Genomic DNA, 19,522 nt, shown 5'->3' with positions numbered 1-19,522 from the left:
AAAATTATGGTGTGACTGAAAAAATAATTTCTTTTAAAAAAACAAAAGTTTATTTTTCCTGTGAGATTCAATAATGGGCTTATATGGGCCTGTCGTATCATGGGCCTCAAGTTGGGCTGAGTTTCTTAAATTATTTATGGGCTGTGTACAATGAGAACCCAACTCCCCATTATGGAGGCCCATTTTCACACTAATCTTTTGTGAAAGGGTTTGGGCATGACTTTAAACAGACAAATAATAATAATAATAATAAAAGCTAAAACGAGTCGGTTAGGGAGAAGTTTCTATACGGTTATAAGAAATGTTTCATTCCCCTCTTCAACTGATGTGGGATCTCACAGTCAAAAATGTGTGTATCGTTGTCAAACTCACAGTTTTAAAATATGTGTACTGGAGAGAGGTTTCCACACCCTTATAAGAAGATGTTTCGTTACTCTCTCTCCAACCAATGTAGTATCTCACACAATACAAGCGGGACCAAGTACTCCCAATTATTTAAAATGGAATTTAAAAAAAAATTGCACTTTTGGAATATTTATAAATGCCCATTTAATCCCAAGTGGAAACTAAAAAGGTCTTCTCTTTTATCCTATTTAATTCCATTATTATTTATACCCTTTTTTAAGGGACACTGTCATTTAAAGCTTGCCTTTTGTACCCATTAAAATTTTCATTATACTTTACACAATAAAAAATGTCAACTTTATGTCATTTTTAATTTCTATTTCGATATAATATAATATATTACATTTTTTATTGAAGTAGAGGTGTACACTGATTGAATTGAAGACTAACACGACATTTCGGATTGGTTGAGTTGGTGATTGAGTGACCTGAATAGAGCTCGCAACCCAATCCAACCTAAGGATTGGATTCTCAAATAAAAAAACATGTTTATTACTAATATTTGAAAGTGATAAAAATTTTAAAAGTGGAGGAAAGGCTTTGCATCACAAAAAACGCCGCCGTTTAAAACAAACTTGAAAGAGAAATACAATTCAAATTACTGACCGTTAGAGCCACCAAATGAACTTGGCAGCTGCAGCTAAGATGGACGGTCCAGATTTTGCGCAATTCTCCATGAGCAACGGATAATTTCAACCGAAAACAATTTTTAAAAAAATACAAAAATCTAAAATTTGAAATGGCAATTAAAAGTCAAATTTTCCAATAAATAATAATAATTTAATAATATATATTGTCCCCAAGTAATAAAAAAAGAAAATAAAAATAGTTTGGTCAAAGTCAAACCAAAGAAGGAACACAGCTGTCCCACCATGCCTGGTGACCAAATATTTATTTTATTTTATGTTTAAAAATTTCTCTCTCTTTATCTCTAATAATTTATATCTTTTTGGCCATAGTGAAAATTAACACTGCACGTGCTTTCAACACCAAAAATGAAAAGCAATATATATATATATATATATATATATATATTTATTTATTTATTTATTTAATTGTTGAAACTTTTTTTTTTTTTATTAAAATGGTCGAATAATAATAATAATTCCCAATTTTTTTTTGAAAGGTTTAAATTGGTGGGTTACTAACTCGACCATAGTCAACTGGCTTCACCCATGTGGGACGCCCTTAAGTAAGCTAGCCATGCAACACACCTCAGCCATGACCAACTAGCTTGGCTGGTCCTTGTGGGTGGTTCATACCCTTTCGATTGATCTGATTGTGGATCTTAAGTCTCGTTATTGATCTCGACTTTGTCCATTTAATAAATTTTGGACATAGTGTAATCTTGCATAACCTCTAACTCTCCGAGTCGAATTCATTCACGAATCAATAATCAAAATAAAAGTTATAATTAAATTAATTAAGTAAATTTGGGAAGACTTAGGTAGTAAGATTAGAAGGAATTTAGGGTTGGATTAAAAAATAAAATAATATACACCTGCATAATATTTATATATATATATATATAAATAAGGGATAAGGAAGGATAACTTTATTGGGAAAATAAAAAATTAAAGAATTTAATTTAATTTAATTTAATTTAATTGGTAATACTTTTAGTTTTTAAGATTCCACCAAAAGCTAAAAACAAAACGCGTTTGTTTGACTACTCGAACGCGCCAACTTTTAGATTCACATTTTAATTATCCACATTACCATTTATATAATTTTTTTTCTTTTAATTATTAATTTTCTACCCATATTTTAAAAATTAAGTCAACTTTTTAAAATTAAAAAGTTATTTTTATTTTTATTTTTTTTACTTTTATAGAAAATTAAAAAAAAAACCATAAATTTCAAATATGGAGTTTTAAAGTTTTTTAAAATTAAGATTTTAGGACTATTTTTCAAAATTTGAAACTAAAAAAAAAAAAGTTTTTAGAAAACATATTTTTGTTTTTAAAATTTGGTTATAAATTAAACCGCTTACGTAGTAAAAATTAAACACAATTATCGAACCAGACTAACATTTTTATTTCTTCAACATGTTTCTGGTTAGTTTTCAAAATTTGACATAGATTTTGATACGAACCAAGAAAAGAAAATACAGTTGAAATTATCAAAAGATATTTCAATTCATGTCACATCGAAGAACAATGAAGTTTCATGTTATAAAATTTGAGTGTAATCTTTAATAGTTTCATTTCGAGACTATATAAAGTCATTTACGTGGTATTTGTAAATAGACTTGAAAAATACAGCAAGAGAAGCATCACTAAGTTTCTTTGCAATTATATATAGTTTATGTTGCATGTAGAATCATTGAAGCTCGATATGATCAATCTTGCTTGTGGAGTGATTCGAATATCAAACAAGTGTTATTGTTTTGAGACATTCGATCAACAAGATAATCCGAATTTTACTTCTTTTGCAGTAATTTCCATATCATTTGATTTCAGAGTCTTCCATAGTTTGATTCCACATCATAGATTTTAAAACATTGTTAAAAAAATAAATAACCAAACAGAGAAACTCATAAATGGAAATAGTATTTATAAACTTAGTCGTTCATACTTTCCCTTATTTAATTTTAGTCCCGGTACTTTTAATAAATTCAAAATCATGAATTTCCAATAAATAATAAATTTAATAATTATCATATTTAAACAATTTATATAAAAAAAAAAACTACAAATACTAATTTTAAGGTTTATAGAAAATGCAAGTATAAGGTATAAAATAATATTTAAATTTTTTAAAAAATGAAATAATTAAATGAATATATATATAAGGAAACATAGGAATTGAAGTAATAAAATAATGAAATTGGATTTATGTTGTAATTTAAATATAAATTAGGGTTGGAATTATGGGGAGTGCGGAGTCACGTGGGAATGGCTTTGGGTTTGGTTCCATACCTAGTGTTACCCCACTCATCCACTCCTTTTCCATTCTCATTTTCCCCCACTCTCCTCCTTCGCGCGTGCTCCTCACTTCCATTTCTTTTTTTAATATTTCATCTCTCAACTGCCTAAAGCTTATATTCAAAGTGGACAATATCATACATTTTCTGCCTCATATCTAATTTTATATATGAAATTAAATTTTAATATTTATATTTTTAATTAAAAATTAATTAAATTTTGCATTTTAGACACATATAAGAGATTTTAACTAAAAAAATAAAAAATAAAAAATAAAAAATCTCCTTTTTTACTTTTTTTTTTCTTTTTAATGGAAATTAAAATAATGTTCATAGCTTGTGGTAAACACTAAAAATAAATAAATAATAATAATAATAATAATAATTCTCATTCTCTTATTATAAGAGATTTGGAGTGATTTTTTCATTTATTACATTTTTGTAACTTGGAATAAAATTTTCTAATTAAATATTTTTTTATAAATATCTTAATTAATTAATTGATTATTATTATTATTATTATTTTAAACTAATAACAAAAATAAAAATAAAAACATTTTGTGGAATCAATAAAAGCATAAATCAGGTATAATCTTTTTCCTTTTTAGATTCAAAGTTTAAATTCTTACCAAAATTTTTCAACTACATTTTTTTAAAAAATTATAATAAATTGACTAGTTGGTGCAAAAATAATAATAATAAAAAAGAGTATGTAATAAGATTGTTTGAGATTTTAAGTATATATATATATATATATATTTTATTAAATTACAAATTTAACCTTTAATTTTTTAAAATTTACCAGTAGTTACAAAACATACCAGTCCACATAGTAGATATTGTCCTTTTTAGTTTTATTTCAAAAAATTTTAAACGTGTTTGTTAGGAAGAAGTTTTGAGATGCATTGCAGTGGATAAGACATCAATTATCATCGTAACGATAGACGTAAGGTTCGACCTATGTTGGAGAAATTTGGTGAAAGTTAGTTTGTTTGTTTATAATTTATATTGGAATGCAGTGGACATGGGACATGTAATTAGTTATTGAATATGTTAGAAAAGAAAAGAAAAAGGTATTTGTAATGTGTTTCCACTGCTTTCTTCCTCTGCTCCAATGGCAGAAAGCAAGAACCACAATTCACTTTCCTCTCTCTCTCTCATGCTATGAAAAGCTAAGCTGCAGAGGTCCTGCACCGCCATTGCCCTACTTCCCCCCACTTCTTACACTCTAAAACCCTTCATTTCTCCCACTTTCTCCCTTACATTTTGCCTAATTCTTCTCTTCACTCACTACCCATCAGTGATTCTTCAACAAAACCCCGTAATCCAAATCGATTTTGTGTTTTAACTTCTGGGTTGTTCTAATTCTTCTTCATTTCCTTTCCCTTCTCTTCAATGGAGAAGAAACCCAGCTTCTTCTCTGTTTTGAAAGAGGAGGTTATTCGTGGGTTGTCGCCGTCGCGTTCTCGCGCCAAAAGTCCGGCGAGAACTGCCTCGCCCTTCTCGATTCTGTTGCGTAGAAAGAAGACCCAGTACGCGAATCATGGTGGGATTCCGCAGCAGTTCATTGGACGATCCGGAAGTTTTCGGCCGGTGGGTGAGGCTCTTACGCCGCTCGTTGAGGGTCCCGATCCGGACGGCGGCGAAATTGGTGATTCGAAGAGGATCAGTTCGGGATTAGGGCAGTGGATGAAAGGGCAACTCTCTCGAACTCCTTCTATTGCTTCTTCCATGGCTAATAAGAGGTCTGATTTGAGGCTTTTGCTTGGCGTTATGGGTGCTCCTCTTGCTCCTGTTCATGTTAGCACCTCCGATCCTCTGCCTCACCTGAGTATAAAAGATACCCCCATTGTTAGTATCTCGCTTCTCTTCTCTTTTCTTCTCTGTTTGGAGTTCTTGAGCAAGAACACCTTGAATGGATACTGAATTTGTCTGACCCATATCTTAATTTTTCATGTTTTTTCTTCAATGAAGGCTTGCAATGAGAAATGGAACAGATCTTTTACTTGTTTTTCATATGGGTTTTGTTGAATTAATCCTGAGATCTGCTTCGTTTCTTCAAGGAATTGTTTATGAATGTTTGGTTCTGTTTTGGCATTTGACTGTCTGAGATTGTACTTGCAAGAACTAGAGGCAGTGAAGTGGGCTGATCTTGAATGATTTTGATATTATTTGCAGGAAACTTCATCAGCTCAGTACATATTGCAGCAATACACAGCAGCATCTGGTGGGCAGAAGCTTCAAAACTCAATTAGAAATGCATATGCAATGGGGAAGCTTAGGATGGTAGCTGCTGAGTTTGAAACTGCAACGAAGGTGATGAAGAGCAGACATCCCTCGACCCGAGCCGAGTCGGGTGGCTTTGTGCTCTGGCAGATGAATCCAGACATGTGGTATGTTGAGCTTGCAGTTGGAGGCAGCAAAGTTCATGCTGGCTGCAATGGAAAACTCGTTTGGAGACACACTCCCTGGCTTGGCGCTCACACTGCGAAAGGGCCGATTCGACCTTTGCGCCGTGCACTTCAGGTAACGTTTTGGTTATACGTCGAGATTTGATTACATTTCACTCTGCTGATATTTGTATGAGATGATGATATGTTATGTCTTTTGCAGGGTCTTGATCCTAGAACAATAGCCAGGATGTTTGCTGATTCAAGATGCATTGGAGAGAAGAAAATAAATGGTGAGGATTGCTTCATCCTTAAGCTTTGTGCTGACCCTCAAACGCTGAAGTCGAGAAGCGAAGGACCAGCCGAGATCATTCGACATGTCTTGTTCGGCTACTTCAGTCAGAAAACAGGATTGCTGGTGTACATGGAAGATTCACATCTTTCCCGCATTCAATCCAACGGCGGTGATGCAGTTTACTGGGAAACCTCAATCAATTCGTTCCTCGACGATTACAGACCCGTTGAAGGTATCATGATCGCACACTCTGGTCGTTCTGTGGTCACCCTTTTCAGGTTCGGCGAGATGGCCATGAGTCATACCAAAACAAGGATGGAAGAAGCGTGGACAATCGAAGAGGTTGCGTTCAACGTCCCCGGCCTATCAATGGACTGTTTCATTCCCCCAGCTGACTTGAGACCATGTTCTATCAGTGAAGCCAGTGAGGTTCTTCAAGACGAAAGGGCGAAAAGTGCAATAGCGCTAGCAGCATACCGAGCTAAAGTAGCTGCACTCGAAAAGCCCGACGACGACGACAACATGACATGGAAGCCAGATTTCTAACTAGAGCAGCAGTTGTTTATACTGAAAGGTGATTTGATATCTTAATTATAGGAAGCATATAGAGTTAGGGAGTGTTATAGATAATTTACAAGTGTTATGCAATGCCTCTGTTAATCTGTACATAGAGATAAATATTCTCAAGCTTCAAACAAGCTTGAATGAATCTTTATACTCACTAGCAGAATCCAACGACGGTGTTGGAGCTCGGGTTTCCAGTTAGGGATGGAGCGAATGGAGGTCCATTTTTTTTCGGTTCACATTCGATGCGGTGTTAATCTTTACTAATTGTCCTTGTTGGTAGTAATGTTTAGGAAACATCCACCTACACGGTATCGATCGAACCCGAAACGGTATCGGTCGATACTTCCGAGTCCCTTGATCCATTTTGTGGGAGTTTTTGTGGTATTATTGTAATGATTTGTTAAAGTTAGGAGGGGCAGGATGAACAGCTTTAAGAAGCAAAGTCTGGAAATGAGATGCTCCTTGTAATTTGACCTTCTAATTAGTGTTTGGAATGTCAGTGTTTCTGACCCTTTTGTTCTTTAAATCTGCTCCCCACTTGTTCTTCTTTACACCTACTTTTGTTGAGTAAAGCTATAGCTTCTCCTTCAATCAACACATTTCTGATCCATGCTATGAACATTCAAGCTTTAAACGTTTTGAAATGCTCGTAAATGTCGGGAAATATTGAAATTGATTGTGAAAATAGTGCTCGGTGTATACGAAAGTGATTAGAGTGGATCTGGATCGGTATGAAAGCGAGGAAACAGTAAAGTTGTTAGGTTTCACTATAGTCATATTAGCATATGTCACGTTGCTCGTGATTGCTCAAATCACTGAGTACACTCAACCTTTTTCAAAATTCTTTTAGTATTCTAGGTGGCTGATAGTGTTTGATACGAAGGGTTACGAGATACTTAGATTAGGGTTTAGGCGGCTGACGGTGTTTACTACAAAGGTCGTGAGATGCTTAGATTAAGATTAGGGTTTCAGCAGTTGACGATGTTTGCTACGAAGGTCACGAGAGGCTTAGATTAGGGTTTTTGTTTCCGTATCATTTTTTTTCCTTTTCGTTCTTCTATTGTTTTAACGACTTGCTTTTCGAGTGATTCAAGCCACAGACCACAGGCTATTACAGTTATTTTATTTGAAATGAAGAAGAAATTTACATTTTCGGGGCCTAACGTTACGATCCAACGTGAATTTGATTCAGTAAATAAGTTTAAAGCAATCACATGGGGGGATGAAATTTACAGCCAAAAAAAGTTATGTCCAATGCTTACCACCATCATTACAGGTTGCACGAGTTTAAAGTCTCTATTTTATTTATTTTTATTTTTATTTATTTTTGTAAATACATAAATTACCTGTAAATATTAAGATCTACGTATTCATAATAGCTTATGCACACAGTTGTAATAATATCTCCCATTAAAACTATTTATTTATTTATTTATTTATAATTAAATCATAAATGTGTATATAATGATTTCAAATTACATCGAAAAATTATTATTATTTATTTAAACAATTTCAATAAATAAAAAAAAAAATGAATTGACCCATTATAGAAAATGACCAAATTAAAATAAAATAAAAATTAATTAAATTAAAAAAAGTTGTTGGCAATGGTTTTCAATTTGAAAATGAAATTTAATGGTCTAATAAAGTATATGATAGATGAATGGATGAATGTGACTTTGCATAGGTTTATTTATGACTTTCACCAAATTAATTCCAATAATGAAAAATTCATTAATATTATAAAAAATATATATATAAAAAAAGGGACCATTCCCATTTATTTCACTGAAGAATTTGATTTTTTAATCTCTTAATTGAAAATAGATATCGAAATCAGTTGAATTATGGTAAAGTCACTAAATTTCGGTCTGTTATGAGACGGGTATCTCGGAATTAAAAGGGTTTGGTAGGAAGGGCAAGGGAAAGGGGTGTGGGAGTTCATCACCTAAAAATTGATGCACATTTATGAAGCTATGTTATTACCAATGCATCCTTATAATAAATTGTGTATTGGTGACCATATTTGTTTATTTATTTTGACCTTTCAAAATGCCAAGAATGCTTCCATTCTTTTGTATCCATTCATGTATCAGTGTAATATTTTATAATTTTTTGATTTTTTTAAAGCAATATATCGAGCAAAAACTTTAGATGTGTTTCGAAATTTTACGGGTAAGATTGCAACATTTATCTAGATTTGAAGTGATTTTGAAGAAATTAAAAATTTAGAGTTGAAATTGGAACAATTCAGACGATCGATAAGGTAACAAAATATTAATAGTTTAGCACTCCAAAAGATATCATCCAACCATTGTGGATGGTCAAACATATTTTATAATAGTCCAAATCCACCGCTAGCAGATATTGTCCTCTTTAGATTTTTCATTTCGAGCTTCCTCTCAAAATTTTAAAATACTTCTACTAAGGTGAGGATTCTGTTGGATGAATGTCTCACATCTGCTAGTTTAGAAAATGATCATGAGTTTATAATCAAATAATACTATCTCCATTGGTATGAGGCATTTTGGAAAGTCCAAAGCAAATCCATGAGAGCTTATGTTCAAAGTGGATAATATCACACTATTGTGGAGAGTCGTGTTCATCTAACAGTTTCCACGTCTAAAAAAAAATCACACATATTCATAGCTCAAAAGAGTATCTTTCTAATGGCATACTTCTGTGGAAGATATGAATATGATCAAACAAGCATTTCGGGCACCCATCACTCAATCAATTTTCTTTACTCAGATCATATCAGACTCTCATAAGTTCATCCTTCATTTAACATTATTCCAATTCCCAAGACTGTAGAGATAAAAACAAGTGTATGTTGAATGTTAATTGTGTATGCTATAATGTTTGCTTGTTATCAGATATGGGTGCCTGAGTTCTAGAATGATAATTGATATCCATGGGTCAATATCCCTATTATCATTGAAACGTAATCTGCAAGCATGGTAATAGATACATACATACCTTACAGAAAAGAAACATAATCATTGAAGAAATGGAGCAATACAGGGTGTCTACAAATGAACAAGAGCACAGCACGCCTGAACGAAAGCAGGAGGTTATACACTGTAGATACAATACAAGATTGCAATGGCCCAAGCCCACCGTTAGTAGATACTGTCCTCTTTGGGCTTTTCCTCGAAGTTTTTTTAAAATGTGTCTGCTAGGAAAAGGTTTCGATATCCTTATAAAGAATGTTTCATTCTCCTCCCAATCGATGGGGATCTCACAATCCATCCCCTTTCATGGCCCAACGTTCTCGCTGACACTTGTTTTCTTCTCTAATCAATATGGGACCCCCCCAATCCACCCCCTTCAGGGCCCATCGTTTTTGCTGACACATTGCCTCGTGTCCACCCCCTTCGAGGCTTAGCCTCCTCGTTGACACTTTGCCTGGTGTCTGACTCTAATACCATTTGTAATATCCCAAGGCCACCGCTAGTAGATATTGTCTGCTTTAGCCCGTTAAGTATTGTCGTCAGCCTCACGGTTTTAAAACGCATCTATTAGGGAGAGGTTTCCACACCCTTATAAGGAATGCTTCATTCCCTTCTCCAACCGATGTGAGATCTCACAATGCACCCCCCTTGGGGGTCCAATGTTCTCGTTGGCACACCGCCCGATGTCTGACTCTGATGCCATTTATAACAGCCTAAGGTCACCACTAGTAGATATTGTCCACTTTGGTCCATTACGTATTGTCGTCAGCTTCACGATTTTAAAATGCATCTACTAGGGCCTAGGGGAGGTTTTCGAACCCTTATAAGAAATATTTCGTTCCCTCCCCAACCGATGTGGGATCTCACAAAGATTATATACGAAGTGTATCGAAATGGATGCACTTCTTTAACTTAACAAATAAGGATTCAAACAACAAAAAAAAGGAATGCTCTGATAAATGTCCCTTGATCATTAAAATCTAATAGACAACTGCATGAACAGGCCAATGAAGTTTCCCTCGCTCCCTATCTTTTATTACCAATACATCAATGCAACATGTAAACATTACATGGCAGAAGATACCCATTTCTTAGAACTACTAAGTAATGACAGTTTAAAATAAATTTACATAATGAAAGAATTGGTTTCTCTCCAGTCCTAGAAAACTCATCCTAAGAACACCATGATCCAAATGCCTGGTGAAATCTTGCTAAAATGTTGATTTTCTAATAACATTTAAACTAATTGGTTCGATCTCAAATGGAAGGAGAGGAAAAAATCTACAATTCCTGTTGTACATCGCCATAAATTTGCAATCTCGACTTAAAATAAGTAAGCTCCAAAGTGAGTAAGCTCTAAAGAGAACAATATCTACCGGCAATTGACTTGGACTGTTACAGTTTGTGCAGCTCCAATAATCCTAAAAGACAATTGTCTGAACCTATACAATATTTGATTGCTAATACTTCAACTGTTTATTATTTACATTTTGACTCTTATTAATCACTGGGTCAACTTATGGTGGCTAGAGCAGCTCCTCCTTAAAGGAGGTTGACTTTCTCGAAACCGATCCATTTTCGTTAAAGAGAAAATAATAGCTCTTCGTTTGGTTGGGTTGATTTGTATGATGATAAAGCAAACTTGACCCACAGTGTAGATTCCACTTTGAACAATGTTGCTATCAGCTATCAGCTGACTCTCATATTTTAACGGCCCAAGCTCACCGCTAGTAGATATTGTCCTATTTAAACTTTCCCTTTCGGGCTTCCTCTCAAGGTTTTTAACGCGTTTGCTAGAGAGAGGTTTCCACACCTTTATAAAGAATGTTTCGTTCTCCTCCCAAACTGATGTGGGATCTCATAATCCACCTCCCTTGGAGTCCAGCATCCTCACTGACACTCGTTTCCTTCTCCAATCGATGTGGGACCCCCCTCAAATCCACCCCCTTAGGGGCCAGCGTCCTTGCTGACACACCGCCTCGTGTCCACTCCCTTCGGGGCTTAGTCTATTCGCTGGCACGTCACTCAATGTCTGGCTCTAATACGATATGTAAAGGTCCAACCCCACCGCTAGTAGATATTGTTCTCTTTGGATTTTTCCTTTCAGACTTCCCCTTAAGGTTTTTAAAACGCGTCTGTCAATGAGAGGTTTCCATATCATTATAAAGAATGTTTCGTTCTCCTCTCCAATTGATGTGAGATCTCGCACATACTATATTAAAACAAGACTAAATCCAAAAGTTCAAGTCGATAGGTTATAGATTATTGTATTGAGTCTTACATTCATATTCTTTACATTAAATGCTTAGGTTCAGTGGTTACCTACAGCATGGTATCTAACCAACAAACTCCTCCTAACATTTAGTTTCATCCAAATTCTTGAGTTTAATTCACCAGACATTCATATAGTGAGGCTTTAACCAAAACAGAACCACATTATATTCAATAAAGACGAGAAAAATACATAAACTGACCTGAAATATAGACCATCTGCTTGGATCGTCTGAAATTTTCTTCACCCCTCACCAAAATGTCTTGATACCCAATTATTGTAGCGGAGTGACATGACAACAAATACTATGACACCTCATTGTTGTACCCAAATGACCCAACCAGATCGCTCTGATATCACTTGTTGTGGACCGTAATGCTACAACCTTCAAATACTCTATACCACTTGTTGTACTCTAATGCCACAACCTTCAATACTATGATACCCAATTGTTGCAGCGGAATGCCACAACCTAAAACCTAAATACTATGATACCTAATTCTTATAGCTAAATACCATGACTAAAATGTTTTGATACCTAATTGTTGTAGCGAAAGCAAGATCGATCACACTCACACTCACACTCCCACAAAAATCCTCACACTCAAAGCTGACAATCAGGTCATGCAAAAACCGGTTTCGGCTTGTTTGAGCAAAGATGGGCGTCAATTTAGACCAGATCGAGAACCAAAAGGAGGAAATTATGAAGTAAACAAGTAAAATAAGAACAATCAATTGAGAGAAAAGAAAGAACCTAATCGAGTCGACTCGATCTGCTTCCGCACAACTTCAGCTACCAGAGTACTCGCGCGCATGCCGAGGGAAATTCTGTTCATTAATAGAAATATTAGGTAATCCTCTTCATCCCCCAATTTATTCAACAATAATTTAATTTTTTTTTAATATTTTAAATTTTATAGATTTACTAAATTTTAATATTTTAAAATTTTCAAGAACTTAATAAAATAAAATTGAAAGAGTTTATGATTTATTAAATATTTTTTTAAAGTTTAAAAATGTATTTTATAATTTTTTAAAATATAAAATATGATTTAAATCTCTTTTTCTTTTTCTTTTTTTATTTTAAATTCTTCCAAATTATATGACCATTTATTTTGGATTTATTACTAAATAATTATTATTTTAATCGATAATTATTTGAATTTTAATACAAAAACCGTTGTTTTTTTTTAAAAAAAAAAATTATTTATTGTTTAATTTTCAGATATTTCTTGAAAAAATATATTTGTTTAATTTATTATTAACGCGAAAAATCGGACCAAAATCATAAATTCTTTGAAGAGGATAATTTGAACTTTTTAAAGGACCGTTGGGACTTTATAAAGAGGCGCCCTTTTAAGGCGTAACGGCTACTTTCCATTTTCGTAGAAAGAGAAAATTAAACACAGTTTTTCTCTCTTTGATTCAGCGGGAAACTTTCAGCGCAAGAAAGTGAAATTAATACGATATTTCTTTCCGAAATACATTGATTTATCGCAATTGATTCGAATACTGAATCTGTTGCATCAGATCTGTTTGATTTCTGAAAGCTTGATTGTCTTCCATCCGGATTTCTGAGAAGATCCGCCATGGATTCGGCTCGCTTGAACTTGGACGAAGTTTCAGCATCGGAACATCGAGGTAACGAGTTCAATGGAATCGATTCGGAGAGTAAGAAGGACGACGACACCGGCGAGTCTGTTTCTGCAAGTTCGAAAAGTGGAAGGGTAAATCTTCTTCTTCAGAGAAATTTGCGTTTCTACTATTTCTGTTTCTGTTTCTTGATCTGAATTCTTTTAGTATTTTTTTTATTCTGTTTTTTTCCTTGCAACTGAATCGTATCTAGAATTGAAAAGTGGAAGAGTTCATTTCGACTGTTTCTAAGCAATGTTGGTTGTTTCTGATTTCGATTTTAGAGTCCATTTTCGACGAGTGTAGAACTGAATCGGATTGTATTGAATCTACTACATGATTGTTTTACAGTTTGATCGGTTTATTGCATCGAATTGGATTGAGGCCATGAACAACAGAACTTCGATTCGAAATATGTGATAGCTTCTTTGCTGTGTATGTTAACCTATTTTCTTTACACACTGATCACAGAGTAAATTTTTGAAAGAGACAAGCCAATCAAAAATGCACGGTCTTAACAAATTTACATCGCAAATCAAGAAGCCTTCTCACAGGAAGGTTTCCCCTATCAATTGGTTCCCACGCAAAAAAGTGGACTCTTACTTGAAGAGGAAGATCAAAATGCTGCAGGTTTAATATGTTTGTCCATTCTGAATTGCATTACAGTTCATGTTATGTTTCTTTACCCAACTAAACTGGTAATCTGTTTACGGCAGGAAGTAGATGGCCTGAATTTATCACTAGATGAGACACTAGGCGATTCTAATCCGCATTATTCCAGAGTATTGAAGGAAAAGATGGCAGCAAGAGAGGCAGCACATAAAGCAATGGAAGCTCGAAAAGCAGCCTTGGTTGAAACCTCTTGGTGTAGAATACTCCGAGCGGCTAGGTGTGCCATATACTCTTTTTCTTAACCTCCGAGGGATTGTTTGTTCAAAATTGTTGGGAGGGAATCGGCTAATTTAGGGAATGGTCATGAGTTTATAAGTAAGGAATACATCTCCATTGGTAGGAGGCCTTTTGGGGAAGCCCAAAAGTAAAGCCATGAGAGCTTATGCTCAAAGTGGACAATATCATACCATTGTAGAGAGTCGTGATTCCTAACATGGTATCATGGAATCCTCAAATGTCGAACAAAAAAGTTGTGAGCCTTGAAGGTGTAGGCAAAAGAGTGTCGAACAAAGGGTGTACTTTGTTCGAGAACTCCAAAGAAGGAGTCGAGCCTCGATTAAGAGAAGGTTGTTTGAGGGCTCCATAGGCCTCGGGAGAGGCTCTATAGTATACTTTGTTCGAGGGGAGTATTGTTGAGGATTGTTGGGAGAGAGTACCACATTGGCTAATTTAGAAAATGATTATGGTTTTAAGCGAGAAATACATCTCAAAGTATCATATCATTGTGGAACTCCCTCCCAAAGTTGATAGTATCATATTATTGTAGAGTCATGCTGAATCACATTTAATTTCTCATCTTTTGAATTATTATTTGTTCTCCAGAATTCAATGTAAAGAAGCTGAAGATCAGATGTACAGAGCTGAGAAGACTGCTGCCGAAGCTTTCAAAGTAGCTGCGGCTATGGGAGTGATCATGTATGATACGCCCAATTGTCCACAGAAGACTTACAAAATGGAAAGCTCGTCTTCTGGTGGTGGTGGGTCTACAACTCTCACCATTACAGCGTCTTTTGAGACAGAATTTGAGGTTGATAAGGAAGTGGCTGCAGCAGTAAAAATAGCATTGGTTAGGCTTGCAAATTGCTCTTCTTTTAGAGAGGACGACTTTAAAGAACTTTTACGAAAGATCTCTCAGAACCCAGACTGTGATGATAATACTCATGTAGACCCATCTGAGCCTTCTTCTTCCGAATGTGAATCAGTGAATGACTTGGAACTTGATAAAGCGGCTCGAAAGTCCGATTTCAGCTCCCGTAATTTCGATTGGAAGATGCTGGATTTACATATGAGACATAAAACTTTTGAGAAGGAGACCAAGATTGAGGACTTGATGTATGAAAGGCTTAGGCGTTTGAAAGAAGATGAACTTTCCTCCCTCGCCACCATAGTTGCAACTTGTGGTTTAAGTGCTGCCTTGGCAGAGGTAGAAAGTGGGAAGCTTCTTCATGGTGCAGGTTCCTCTGCAGTTCAGTCCTCTATTTCAGCTCTTAACATTCCTCGAAGGATGTCTTCTGCAGCTTCCTCTAATTTGCACAATGGAAGGAAGCAACTAAAGTCAGAACTTCCCAGCCTAGATAAATTCTTGGTAAAGCACGTGACTAAATTGGAAAGAGAAGTGCTTGAAGCAAAGAATAGCAGAAGTAACGAAGCAAAGGAATTGGTGAGCAGTGTTGAGGATGAGAAAGTTGTTTCCAACTTGGAAACTATGCTGATAAATCCACCTTCAGCACTAGAGAATGAAGTTAAAGAGACTGAATGCAAGGGTGGAGAAGAATTCAAGACCCTTAGCAACAAGTTGCAGGCAAGGAAAACGTTTGTTAGTCACAAAGAAGTTGTTTCAGCAGTTCCTAGCCTCGATAAGTATCTTGTGAAACATGTCTCGCGGTTTGAAAAAGAAGTACAAGAAGCGAGAAGCAGAAGAAGAGTTGAGAAAAAAGAAGTACAAGAGGGAAAGGAAAATCTTAACATGCTGAAGTCTTCTTTGAAGATGGGATGGGAAATGGAAGACAGCCTAGATAAGATCTTAGTAAAGCCGGTTCACAGGCTGGAAAGGGAAAAGATGCAGGCCGTGTTAGCTGAAAGTAACTATGATAAGCAAAGACAAAACAAGAAACAAGTGATTAACAACCGTACATCTGATTGCCAGAGCTTGGACGAACTTCTAGTAAAGCATGTTTCAAGATTAGAGGAAGAGAAAATGAGATGTAAACCAGAGAATTTAAAGAGAAGAGAAAACAATATGCATCCAGTGATCAATGGTGCAGGAGGAGGAGGTGGGGGCTTAGGTGAGATTCTGGTTAAACATAAATCAAGACTCGAAAGAGAGAAGCTGATGTCTTCCCATGAATCTGAAAATCAGAACAAAAGTTCTCTATCACGTCGTGAAGCTAGGGAGAAAGACCTACGCTCAGCCTGGGGAGGCTTAAGTTTGGGAGATTCCATGCGACCTCATCTCTCCAAACTTGAACGAGACAAGGTTCATAATGTTCACAAGTTTTCTATATATGTGATGTTTTGATTTGAATACACTATCATGTTTATCAAATTACAGTTGATGAAGCTGTTTTTGCTTATTGTTTCTTCATGCTATGTAGGCTGCCTGGATCAAAGCTGAAGAGGAGCAAAGGAAGTTCTGAACAAAGTGTAATCACACCTCCACCGAATAAAAAAAATGTACATTGCTTGCCCTATATATACACATATCAAGTGTTTTTTACATTATGCCTTCAATATGAAATGTCCACTGCCTTAAGTTATGATAGCATATTGCTATTCTGCCATTACAATGTCCACTGCTTTCGACTATTAGTCTCGTTTAATAACTATTTCATATTTGATTGATATTCGACAAAAACAAGCACAATTTGATCATGTGAAGGAGGAGTAGGAGGAGTAGGTCTATGTTATTTGGTGAATGCATTTAAGTGTCTACATAAAAACGTCTATGGCAAACAATACCCCACCATTGATTAGTTGTGAATGTATGAAATTGACATGATCTACAAAAAAACTAAGCAATAGAGCATTGGGATCGAAAGCCTATTCTACTAAACCTTCTCTAACTCATTGTTGTGTTTGTCTAACTGGTCTTTCAAATCCTTCTTCCACCCTTCAATGAGCCTCTCCTGCTTCTTGATTATGTCATCCTTTAACTTTAATTCCTCCTCAATGGCAGAAATCTCCTGATGAAAAGTAATACATGTTAGACGAACACGACTCTCCATAATGGTATGATATTGTCCACTTTGAGTATAAGCTCTCATGGCTTTGCTTTGGGCTTCCCCAAAAGGCCTCACACCAATGAAGAGTGTATTCTTTGTTTATAAACCCATGATCATTCCCTAAATTAGTCGATGTGAGACTTTCATCATCCAACCATACAAACATATATTACAAAAAAGAATAGTATTATCATAAGGTGCTTGATTGATTATTTACCTTTCTTAGTGTTTCCACTTTGGTTGGCTGATCCTCCCGTTGTAAACCAATGAAGTATAATTGAAGCTTTTTAGCTGCCTCCATAAAATCCCTAGCATGTCTCTCCACGTCAACTGAAGCAAAAACAAACCAGGGTGTCATTTTCTTCACTGTTTACAAACCCCTAACCACAGACAATATCAGTTCAACGCCAAGCATCCCCCCGGTCCTATGTCGAGCCATTTGTGAGTCGTAGATTACAGACATTCATGCTACTTCCTAGATCTAAATGTCACTTCCACTTCACATATTTCAATCAAACAAATTCATAGAGAACCACACGTCCACATAATTTTAATGCACCAAAATCTCCAGATACAGCAGTAGACCTCCAGCATATGAAACAGAACATGATGAACCAAATTTAATGAGGATTTACTCAGGAAAGTTGCTTTACTGATTGTATATAGCTGTTTGTCTCTGCAGATCAAACAGAGAACTTGCAAAGGGTATCCATTATAAGATGCTATTATGATTATGAAGAAACTTGAGGTCACATTATGCTATTATCTTACCAGCTTAGTGTAACATTAAATCAGGAATGCACAAAAGTTTAAGGGGAGGGATTAGTAACTGACTTTGATGAGAAGGGTGAGGAGAACGGTCGATTGCTTGTAGTTCTCTCGCAGGCAAGCAGGGAAGCAGAGCAGCTTCCAAGGCCATCACATATGAAACCATATCTTCTCTTGGAGACTGCGAGGATTGCAACTGTGGATCGATTTGATTCTGCTGGTCGAGTGGTTGTCGTTCAGCCATATCTTGTGACCACAATCAAATCTCCATTTCAATTCATCGACAAAGAAACTAAACAAAACGTACAGCAAGTACTATTTTTCAGCCCTAGGAGTATAAACCCTAGAAAAGCACATGAACACAGCAGAGGAAGGAGAGCATACTCGACAAGAAGAAGGATTTGAAGGACGACGAGCTCGGTCGGTCGCAGAAGGGGTGAATTTGCCGTCCAGCTCCGGAGTTCCTTTGGGCGGTAACTGAGAATTCTTCACTAACCGTAGATTCTGAGTCGCCGATGCGATCAGGCGGGTCCTCTTTTTTCTTGGACCTATTTATATTTCAATTCTCTTTTTAATTTTTACAATAAATATTTAAATATTTTTAGAAGTTATTAACCTAACAAAATATATACTTTTAATATAATTTATCTTTATTTAAATTATAAAAAAAAAAAAAAAAAAAAAAAAAGTTAAATATGTATATATTTTGTAAAAGAGATCAATGGTTTTTTTAATTTTGGATTTCTCGATCACTGGAAGCAATCTTCACTGGCACAGTCAAGAAAATGAAAGAAAGATTTTGCTCTTGTACTCGATCACCTCGGATTCGTGGGTGGAGCTAGAAGCTGTTGTGCGACCTCTAGAGCGACTATCTTAGTTGTGGGATTGGCCTCGCCTCACCAAACCCCGACCCAGCGTCCCACGTTTTTTAGGTTATGTCCATAGTGATTAAGAAGAGTGACTCTTTTAAAAGATGTTGGTTTTATCGAAACTATTAGGTCTGCTTTCAGTGATTCACAGGTGGAGTTGGAAGCTGTTGCGCGACCTTTGGAGCGACTATCTTAGCCATGGGATCGACCTTGCCTCACCAAACCCCGACCCAGTGTCCCACGTTTTCCAGGTTATGTCCATAGTGATTAAGGTAGAGCGACTCCTTTAAAAGAGGTTGGTTTTATTGAAACTGTTAAGTTTGCTTTCAGTGATTCACAGGCAAAGTCGGAAGCTGTTGCGTGACTTTTGGAGCGACTATCTTAGCCATGGGATTGGCCTCGCCTCACCAAACTCGGACCCAGCGTCCCATGTTTTCCAGGTTATGTCCATAGTGATTAAGGCAGAGCGACTCCTTTCAAATAGGTTGGTTTTATCGAAACTGTTAGGTCTACTTTCCTTAATCGAAACGGTTAGGTCTACTTTCCTTAAT

General features: G+C 35.7%; 3 protein-coding genes across 5 annotated transcripts; 2 read left to right on the top strand and 1 right to left on the bottom strand.

Annotated features, from left to right (window-relative positions):
- The first annotated feature begins 4,411 nt into the window (after window positions 1-4,411).
- Window positions 4,412-7,109, top strand: LOC111809936 (uncharacterized). The gene is made up of 3 exons (XM_023696413.2): window positions 4,412-5,182; window positions 5,510-5,857; window positions 5,945-7,109. Exons 1-3 carry the CDS (start codon window positions 4,727-4,729, stop codon window positions 6,560-6,562), a joined length of 1,422 nt encoding a protein of 473 aa, XP_023552181.1. The 5' UTR covers window positions 4,412-4,726; the 3' UTR covers window positions 6,563-7,109.
- A 6,092-nt stretch (window positions 7,110-13,201) lies between these two features.
- LOC111809934 (uncharacterized) lies at window positions 13,202-16,801 on the top strand. The gene is made up of 5 exons (XM_023696411.2): window positions 13,202-13,536; window positions 13,913-14,071; window positions 14,158-14,330; window positions 14,936-16,589; window positions 16,708-16,801. Exons 1-5 carry the CDS (start codon window positions 13,399-13,401, stop codon window positions 16,747-16,749), a joined length of 2,166 nt encoding a protein of 721 aa, XP_023552179.2. The 5' UTR covers window positions 13,202-13,398; the 3' UTR covers window positions 16,750-16,801.
- Window positions 16,802-16,997: 196 nt separating this feature from the next.
- LOC111809938 (mediator of RNA polymerase II transcription subunit-like protein) lies at window positions 16,998-18,651 on the bottom strand. 3 transcript variants are annotated; one of them, XM_087117722.1, is made up of 4 exons: window positions 18,487-18,651; window positions 18,169-18,348; window positions 17,552-17,664; window positions 16,998-17,292 (listed from the first exon to the last, which is right to left on the bottom strand). In XM_087117722.1, exons 2-4 carry the CDS (start codon window positions 18,344-18,346, stop codon window positions 17,161-17,163), a joined length of 423 nt encoding a protein of 140 aa, XP_086973848.1. In that variant the 5' UTR covers window positions 18,347-18,348; window positions 18,487-18,651; the 3' UTR covers window positions 16,998-17,160. The 3 variants fall into 3 exon arrangements, with proteins under 3 accessions (XP_086973848.1, XP_023552183.1, XP_023552182.1); XM_023696415.2 differs by having other exon boundaries at window positions 16,998-17,295; window positions 18,169-18,394; window positions 18,487-18,649; XM_023696414.2 differs by having other exon boundaries at window positions 16,998-17,295; window positions 18,487-18,647.
- Between the last annotated feature and the right edge of the window lie 871 nt (window positions 18,652-19,522).

This window comes from Cucurbita pepo, chromosome 14 (genome assembly GCF_057944985.1).
Source record: "Cucurbita pepo subsp. pepo isolate OVF chromosome 14, ASM5794498v1, whole genome shotgun sequence".
Taxonomy (NCBI): domain Eukaryota; kingdom Viridiplantae; phylum Streptophyta; class Magnoliopsida; order Cucurbitales; family Cucurbitaceae; genus Cucurbita; species Cucurbita pepo.
The sequence above is the reverse complement of the archived record's forward strand: the minus strand, read 5'-3'. Positions and strand labels throughout refer to the sequence as shown.

Bases quoted from the DNA above. Each gene is read 5' to 3' on its own strand.
- LOC111809936 (XM_023696413.2), top strand. From the start codon at position 4,727: ATGGAGAAGAAACCCAGCTTCTTCTCTGTTTTGAAAGAGGAGGTTATT. The intron at 5,183-5,509 runs GTTAGTATCTCG...TATTATTTGCAG, and splicing joins GTATAAAAGATACCCCCATT to GAAACTTCATCAGCTCAGTA. The intron at 5,858-5,944 runs GTAACGTTTTGG...TGTCTTTTGCAG, and splicing joins CTTTGCGCCGTGCACTTCAG to GGTCTTGATCCTAGAACAAT.
- LOC111809938 (XM_023696415.2), bottom strand. From the start codon at position 18,346: ATGGCTGAACGACAACCACTCGACCAGCAGAATCAAATCGATCCACAG. The intron at 17,665-18,168 runs GTCAGTTACTAA...TTTTTGCTTCAG, and splicing joins TCCTCACCCTTCTCATCAAA to TTGACGTGGAGAGACATGCT. The intron at 17,296-17,551 runs GTAAATAATCAA...ACTTTTCATCAG, and splicing joins AAGTGGAAACACTAAGAAAG to GAGATTTCTGCCATTGAGGA.
- LOC111809934 (XM_023696411.2), top strand. From the start codon at position 13,399: ATGGATTCGGCTCGCTTGAACTTGGACGAAGTTTCAGCATCGGAACAT. The intron at 14,331-14,935 runs GTGTGCCATATA...TTTGTTCTCCAG, and splicing joins AGAATACTCCGAGCGGCTAG to AATTCAATGTAAAGAAGCTG. The intron at 16,590-16,707 runs GTTCATAATGTT...CATGCTATGTAG, and splicing joins CCAAACTTGAACGAGACAAG to GCTGCCTGGATCAAAGCTGA.